This window comes from Diadema setosum, chromosome 3, assembly GCF_964275005.1.
Source record: "Diadema setosum chromosome 3, eeDiaSeto1, whole genome shotgun sequence".
Classification (NCBI taxonomy): Eukaryota; Metazoa; Echinodermata; class Echinoidea; order Diadematoida; family Diadematidae; genus Diadema; species Diadema setosum.
Window position 1 is genome coordinate 11,981,673 of NC_092687.1, and position 8,865 is coordinate 11,990,537.

Below are 8,865 nucleotides of genomic sequence, written 5' to 3' on the forward strand. Positions count from 1 at the left end.
TGTTGGAGTAGCGTTTGAGGTCAATTGATTCTGCTCTAAGACAGTAAGAGGCACCTAATAGCACGTTTACCTCATTCCTATAAAGGAAGAACTCAAATCTTTCGAAGTAGGCATTGCAAGATGACTGCTCGTCTTTTACTTCAACTATACATACCTCTTTGACATTCTGACACTTCTTTATACACCGTCACATGAATACGAACATCAACCAAAAATTTGTCAATACTTAACTTACACATTTGTACTATTTTAATTACGTAGGTATGCACTCATTGATTTACCATGATTATTCTAATGTGTTTATTTATTCACTCATATTTTCATTAATCTATTTACTTAATACTGCCTTGTCAGTGCAACTTGTCGGAGGGCGGGATGAGAGAGAGGGCCGAGTTGAAATATTTTGCGACGGGCAGTGGGGTACGGTATGTCAAGCTGGATGGGGCATAAGAGAAGCTCACGCAGTTTGCAGACAACTGGGTTACACATCAGCTACATCGGTACTCAAAAACGCACACTTTGGGCAGGGTTCCGGTCCTATCTGGCTTGATGAGTGGACTTCTTCCCCGACTGGAAACGAAAAATCCCTCCTGGAGTGCGTCCGGTGGCCATGGGGCTGCTACCCGTCTTCCTGGGGATCCCCTTGCGACCATGGCGGCGATGTGGGAGTTCGTTGTGAAGGAGAACGTAAGTTTAGTCGTAGGCCATGTATTATGCCGCTATTCATGCATTCATTTTTTTTATGCCTCCGCCACGAAGTGGTGCCAGAGGCATTATGTTTTCGGGTTGTCCGTCCGTCCGTCCGTCCGTCCTTCCGTCCGTCCTTCTCTCCGTCCGTAATGAATTTTGTGGACAGGGTAACTATCAAAACCTTTTGAGGTATCCTAAGGAAACTTGGCATGTATGTGTATTAGGGGGTGAAGTTGTGCCTATCAACTTTTGGGTGCACATGCTCAAGGTCAAAGGTCAAAGGTCAAGGTCAAATACATAAAATCTTACTATTTCCACCATATCAACGCAATGCCTGAAGATATTTTCTTGAAACTTAGTGTATACATGTATTATCCAATTAAGATTCTCTGGTGACATTTTGGGTCATGAGGTCAAAGGTCAAAGGTCAAAAGGTCAAGTGAAAATATTAAAGCTTTACCTTTTTTCTCTGTACCTTGGAAATTGTTCAAGATATCTTCATGGAACGTAGTATATATACATGTACTGACTGGCAGTGATTATCTAGAGAATTTAGGGTTCATGGGGTCAAAGGTCAGGGGTCAAAGGTCAATGGCAACATTTCAAAATTTTACTATTTCCCTTGTGTTTATGCAATGCCAGCAGGAGTATTTTTTTTTACACTTGGTGTATGCATGTATAACCTAATATAGAGATTCTCTAGAAAGAGAATCTTTTTCTTTTGTTTTTGCCTCAAAGGTCAAAAGGTCAAAGATCAAGTGAAAGTGCTGGACTAACTTTTTCCTCCATATCTCGGAAGTGGCTCAAGTTATCTTGAAACGTACTACATATTTGTGCATGCTCTACCTGACAGTGATTATCTTATGAATTTTAGGGTCAAAGGCCTAGTGAAAATGGTAACAGTCTACTATTCAATACAGAAATTGCACTTTTTCTCCATACCTAGAAAATTGCTCAATGCATAAACATATGAATGGGTCAAAGTCAAGTTAAAGTCCTTAAATCCCAAATACATGCTCTCCTATTCATCCAATTAAACCTAGGTCAAGGAAGGTGAACATTCAACACATTTGTGACAAACTTGTCATATTAATATTTTGCCAATTTTGTGAAAATGTAATCACACATTGTCCACATGTACTATCTAGACCTATTAGGAGAATTATGCATTATGGCGGAGGCATACCAGTCGCCAAAGCGACATTTCTAGTTCATTTTCTTTTCCTTCATGAACAACGACAACAACAAATTCATTCCTGATTACACCGTTTTGCCCGTTGTATTTTTGTTTATTCAATGGGCGATTCATGACAAATGTTGGCCAAACATATAGATGTTTCAAGTCATGCAACGCATTTACTGATTTAAACACTGAAACACAACACACAAATGCGCTACACAAGTGAAACCGAAACAATTGTTTAACATTAAAAGTAAAAAAAAACAATGAGTAAATGTATAAGTCAAAAATTACGTAATAGAATTCATTTGTGTGTGTATGTGTGTGTACTCTTTTCATTGTTTGATAGCGATAAACTGTTATTTCTGAATGTTTGTATATCCCAGCACAAGCTAACATAAATCATCATCAAATACAAATGTATGATGAACGTTAATGGTACCAACATTTTACCTAATATTTCAACTATAATACCGCACCATTGTCATTATTCTACAGTTAATAACGCAAACGGAAATGTTAAGATGTCAAATAAAGTATTTTGTATCCTCAGTGTCTTAGCATGTAGCGACTGTATTAAGTTTAGTAATGGATGCATTGTCATATGCCGGACATTTCTGCGTTATTGCGCGTTACGTTGTTAATAAAGTGGTGTCCCTGCTGGAACGAACACAGTGAAGATTAAACAGTGTGAAGACGATTTGACACTGTGATGTCGTTTTTCACAGAGAGTTCACATAGCAAGGTTCTGTTTCACATCGTGAATTGACAAATTGCACTGTGAATCTTTGATTTACAAAGTGTTGGCATTAATATTTGTTGGAACGCTCGAATTTAATAGTGTAAAGTGTTTCAAACTGTGTTCACAACGACATTGTGTTCTTTTCAGAATGGTTGTATAAATTAGTGTATAGAGTGTGTATAATTTTTTTTTTCATCGACACTATGCTGCGAGGGTCTTGACTTGTTCGAAGTTTTATTCAGGGGAAGAAAAGAACAACATCTGCAGTAGGGCTTGAATCGCGAATCTCCCCAACCAGAACCACCCCCCCCCCAAAAAAAAAAGAATAAATACAACAAGAACAACAACATAAACAACACTTTAAAAAAAGACAAAGACAAAGGTCCTGCATTGTCGTTGAATTAATCTGAAATAACAGAAGAAAAAAAATCAACAGTGAACCATTCTTTTGTGAGAAAAGTCGTTTCTTTTTATTTCATTGTTTTAAAGGCTTTACTACATGCACAGTATAACAACAGCCTAGTCAACCAATACATTGCCCATACTAGTATATAGACTTTTACGTTCATAGAACCCTGGCCTTCCCGGTATCCCCGGGTTTTACACAAAGTGGGAGAACCGGACCTTTGCTGACACTGCGTTTTCTTTACAGCACACACTCCCTTTATTGATTGAGAATAGCAATTCTGTTTAAGTTTTCAAAAATTACATCAATAAGTCTTTATTTATTGACAATAATTGACAATAATTGATTACCAATTATCCTATTTAAAGATGTACTGTACTGTTTCCATTTTGTCACTTTCTTTGTGAAATTAATTCATATTAATGCCTTTAATAAGCATTCAATCATTAGATGGATTGGGCTCCTATTATTCCAACTACTATCATCATTAGTATTGATAACATTGTTGTCGATACTATTCTCATTCTGACTATTACTACTATTTCGTTATATCGGGTCGCTTTTATCTAGTTTCCCTCATTATGTCATGCTTTTGATTGTTCTGAATACATATTCCATATCTACAAGAACATCTGAGCAATGTGGATTCATATTACGAGCACGTGGCCGCCTCACAAGGTTTCACCTACGGCGTCGACTATTTCACTTATTATGACGTAAGGAGCGAGTTCACCTTCACCCCTACTTCCGCCAACGCTGGTGATATTCTCCAATGTCACATGTACGGGGTTTTACGGTCGGTAACTCTTCAGCTTCTCGGTAAGTTGCTTATTGAAGGAAAATTCCAGACCAATGAAAAGTAAATCTGATAAGAAAAATTAAAATTTCAAAAGCTCAGCAATGCAAATTGAATGAAAATCAGATAGATTTTAAAGGAAATTAGGAATTTTGTGAAACTTGGCTAATTTTCCAAAAACAGTTTTTTAACAGTAATTATGAATATTCTAACGAAAAACACCTAATTACACTATTAATTCGACCAAATTATGTTCGAGGAAAACTGCTGAAAACACAATTTCCTGTTCGTTTTATGATTCCAAACTTAAGTATGATGTAAAAGAAGATTTGTTCTTTCAGAAAATATGAAAAACTCAAGATTGAATGAATTAACCCATTTCACCTATTTTTAGTGCAAACACGAAATCAGAGCTTGCGACTTTTTGTTGATTTAGTGATGCACGGTCACATGATGTATATAATGTGTGTAACCGTGCACACATGATGTATATAATGTGTGTAACCGTGCATCACAAAGTGAATAACTCAAAAGGTGAAATTGGTCAACAGAGTCAATCTTGACTTTTTCATATTTTCTCAAAGAGCTATCCTTCTTCTACGTGATTCTTTAGTTTGAGAACATAACATGAATGGGAAAGTGTGTTTTCAGCAGTTTTTCTACAACCCTTTTGGGGGATAAAAGAATGACCAGGTTTGTCTCAGAGTCCCCTTTTCTTTTCTTGAAATCTTCTACACACTCTTCACTTTCAAGTCTAATAACTTTTGAAAGGATAATCTACTGCTCTGAAAATTGGCAATAATCATGGACAGAATGTGTTGATAGAGCATACTCAAATTCAGCTTAATTTGATAATCCCTTCATTGTTGTTGCCCCAGTGGTTTATTTCCTGTGTTTTGTCCCTTTGATTGCACTGCTAGCACGGCCTGGTAAAGATTAAGCGCTTGAATACATCCTGTGCTTTTGAGCCTCCTTTCTCAGTTCATACTTTTGTAGAGTGTGTGTGTGTTTTTTTTTTCCAGTATCTATTTTGGATCAATTTATATATCATTCTAAAGCTTAGATACTGCTCTTTAGGAACCTTCCATTAACTGAAAATCCATGTCTTGCGACTTATTGTTGGTTTTGTGATGCAAGGTAACATAATAATAATACATATGTAAGTGCGAAATGTCGTTTCTGACTAATTGGCGACAACTGATTTACCACGTTGTAAACGCCAAAGATACGCGAGTCATTTACCTCTATGACTTATTGACGTCGATTTACTTACATACCTTTTTCATCTAGATGATGTATTACCTATTACTGTTCAGATTCTGATTTGGTTTGATAGCCCTTATTGTACCACAGCTGCCATAAAAAAAAAAAATCAAGACCAAAAGCTTTCAGATTAAAAGTACGGAAAAAGCTTTACCAAGGCATATCGCTCCTTCTTGGGCTTAGTTCATGGTATTTACGAATATCTAATACATTATGCACGTATATCCATATACACATAAATATGACTATAAAGTATAATTCATTTGTCCGTTCATACGTCCATTTTTTTTTACCGTCTGTTGCCCTTATTTCACTTGCACATGAATGTAAATTTACATAGATTCCCTTGGTTCGTCGGTACACTTTTATGCAAACATAATAAATTATGTACGCTATACGATTATATGTTTGCATTTATGTTTGTAATTTCTGATATATTTTTTTTTACTACCACACTCTTCCAGTTCATCATCCGTTCACTACAGAGGAGGGTCCCCATATACCATGGAGTAATATCCTGGACATTCGAACCAGAGAGATCAAGGGAGAAGGTAACACTGTGACCCTGGTCATCACCTGTCACGTAGACCTCTCCGATCAGCCCTTCCCTCATCTCCACACCTACAGCATCATGGTCGGCAACCGCACGCTGTCGACCTCGAGCTGTCCCTCTGCAATCATCTCGCCTCTCGCCCCCGGATGCGTCGACATCACGTGCTCGGCGACCAACGGGTACGGGGAGACGGTGACGAGGCTTGGACACTGCCGCGAGGAAAGCCCTGCTGGTAAATAGGAGAGCAACATGTGTCTCTTATCGCGTTCGTGCTTATGGGTTTGATTTCAACTGAAACAAATAGGCCTACGTTATGTATGCATAGAAATATAGTTACAACCTGAATTTCATTTACCATACTAAATCCATGAATAATGAAACTTTCAAATGTACTACAATTTTGAAGGGCTACGGGAAAATACAACCAAGAATGGAATTTGAAGAACATTTAACAAATGTCTCTGGTTCATTTTCTTTTTATATCAACATTATCCATTCAAAATCGCAAAACATTTCAGGACATATTTTTAATAGTTTGAATACAAAGTCAAATTCAAGCGGATTGAATATCTCTTTTGCAGTTGTTAACTGGAAAATAAATATATAGCAATACACAGCATTAATAAAAGTAATATCTTTCTGAAGCTGGTCTCAACTAACTTGACAAAAGTAAAGTCAATAACGTTGAAAATACACAGAACAAATGGTCTGAACTATGTGAAATCACGCGCCGTGGTTTTGTATTATTTTTTACAATGTCACTATAGCTGGGGGCCCGATAGCCAATCCTCATCGAAGCGTACTTCAACAGTTGTCGACCACGTACGCTCTTGTCGTCGTCATCTTCGTTCTCTGCATCATCACCGTCATCATGAAGAGAAAGGGCGTCTACTAAAAGGCTGATGTCTATCAAATTCATGTATAAACCCAAAGGTATGCACATATCGTAAGGAATTATTTTAAGTGAGTAGACGTTTGATGATTACGGGGGGGGGGGGACTTCCATATTTTCTATTGGAAAGGAAGATATCTTCGTGCTTATCATCATTGAACGGAGTCAGCCATTTCATTCAAGACAATAGTAGCCAACCGAAGTAGGCCAAGAGAACTGGCAACCAGAAAACGGACTTTGTTACAGCCCTCTCCACAGATGAAGATACGATTCCCACCCCCCCCCCTCAAAAACAGCATTAACAACATCGAGTAACATTCACATGAGAAAAAATACCATGTTTGTACTTCTGTGTGTTTTTTTTTTGGGGGGGGGGATGCGGGGATGATAGACAAGAACTATTTTATGTCATCTATGTACAGTGGGAATCAACACTTTAAGTCTCAATTGCGGTTGACTAAAGATTTGTCTTAAGTTTCCCCTTTGATGGGACGCCCTCTCCCCCTCTCCCTCGATTATAGATAATGGTCATGTCCTTCATGATTCCTATTACCTGATCTACTGAGTGACCATGATCTTTTGACATTGCTGTACGTTTGTCCACACAGGTTGAACTTGATCGCGCATGGACCGGATGACGCGCCCCACTAATCAACATCACGATTCGTCTTGCCTGAGTGTCTCTTCACAGGAAAATGGATAATGGAGTATGAATGAAATTCACTGTAAAGACGTTAGTCTTGTAAAACTCTCCGAACTGTTCGAACACTAGACGCTACTCACACATATTAGAAGATTGGCAGCTCCGTTGTGCCTTCTTTATTCCATGTTAATTCTACGTGTGTACAAAGTGATGTTATCATTTTAGTCATCTAAACTTTAATTATGCATCCTTCCATATGTGACCCTGCATTACAAAACAAACAAAAAGTCGCCTGACATGGATGTTTAGCTAAGGGTAGATTCTAAAAGAGCAGACTCTAAGCTTTGAAATGATGTATAGCTCAATTGAAATGGACTCTCCTAACCTATTTCAATATTGGAAAGAAAGCTCATACTCTGGAAAAGTGTAAACTGAGAAAAGAGGCTCTGAAGTGCAGGGCCTATCTGTCTATCCAAGCGCTTAATCTTTACCAAACCGTGCTAGCTGTGCGATGAATGGGACAAGAACAGGATGTAAACCACTTATAGTCAGGTCGCTTAGTGAAATTACCGTTACACGGCGGATAAAAGCATCAAATTTGGCATACAGATTCCTTTAGGACTATTAAACAATATTAGAGTAGGAGCCCTCTGGAATTTTTCGATTTTCAGGGTGAAAATGCTAAATTTTGATATTTCTGTATAATATGATATATATGCTGTATTGCGTAATTGTCAGGTCGCTCAATGAAATTACCATTACACGACGGATAAAAGCATAACTTTTTTTTTTTCACACGGATTCCTTTAGGACTATTAAACAATATTAGAGTAAGAGCCCTTTGGAATTGTTTGATTTTCAGGGTGAAAATGCTTAATTTTGATATTTCTTTATAATATGATATATATACTGTATTGCGTAAGTAACAGTCGGGTCGCTTAGTGAAATTACCAATACAAGGCAGATAAAAGCATCATTTTTTTTTTCACACGGATTTCTTGAGGACTATTAAACAATATTAGAGTAAGAGCCCTCTGGAATTTTTCGATTTTTAGGATGAAAATGCTGAATTTTGATATTTCTTTATAATATGATATATATACTGTATTGCGTAAGTAATAGTCAGGTCGGCTAGTGAAATTACCATTACACGGCGGATAAAAGAATACTTTTTTTTTTTCGAACAGATTCCTTTATGACTATTAAACAATATTAGAGAAGGAGCCCTCTGGAATTTTTTGATTTTTAGGGTGAAAATGCTTAATTTTGATATTTCTTTATAATATGATATAAATACTGTATTGCGTAATAGTCAGGTCGCTTAGTGAGATTACCATTACACGACGGATAAAAGCATAACTTTTTTTTCACACGGATTCCTTGAGGACTATTAAACAATATTAGAGTAGGAGCTCTCTGGAACTTTTCGATTTTAGGATGAAAATGCTGAATTTTGATATTTCTTTATAATATGATATATATACTGTATTGCGTAAGTAATAGTCAGGTCGGCTAGTGAAATTACCATTACACGGCGGATAAAAGAATACTTTTTTTTCGAACAGATTCCTTTATGACTATTAAACAATATTAGAGAAGGAGCCCTCTGGAATTTTTTGATTTTTAGGGTGAAAATGCTTAATTTTGATATTTCTTTATATTATGATATAAATACTGTATTGCGTAATAGTCAGGTCGCT

The 8,865-nt window shown here is 37.0% G+C and overlaps 1 protein-coding gene across 1 annotated transcript; it reads left to right on the forward strand.

The window, feature by feature from the left end:
• The first annotated feature begins 549 nt into the window (after positions 1-549).
• On the forward strand, positions 550-7,230 carry LOC140246550 (uncharacterized). Its single transcript, XM_072325893.1, has 5 exons — positions 550-687; positions 3,678-3,837; positions 5,542-5,862; positions 6,398-6,563; positions 7,131-7,230. The coding sequence occupies exons 1-4, from the start codon at positions 550-552 to the stop codon at positions 6,523-6,525; spliced, it is 747 nt and encodes a 248-aa protein (XP_072181994.1). The 3' UTR covers positions 6,526-6,563; positions 7,131-7,230.
• The last annotated feature ends 1,635 nt before the right edge of the window (positions 7,231-8,865 follow it).

Excerpts from the sequence above, each read along its gene's own strand:
- LOC140246550 (XM_072325893.1), top strand. The coding sequence starts at position 550 with ATGAGTGGACTTCTTCCCCGACTGGAAACGAAAAATCCCTCCTGGAGT. Across the intron at positions 688-3,677 it reads AGTTCGTTGTGAAGGAGAAC|CACGTGGCCGCCTCACAAGG; the intron begins GTAAGTTTAGTC and ends TCATATTACGAG. Across the intron at positions 3,838-5,541 it reads GGTAACTCTTCAGCTTCTCG|TTCATCATCCGTTCACTACA; the intron begins GTAAGTTGCTTA and ends ACACTCTTCCAG.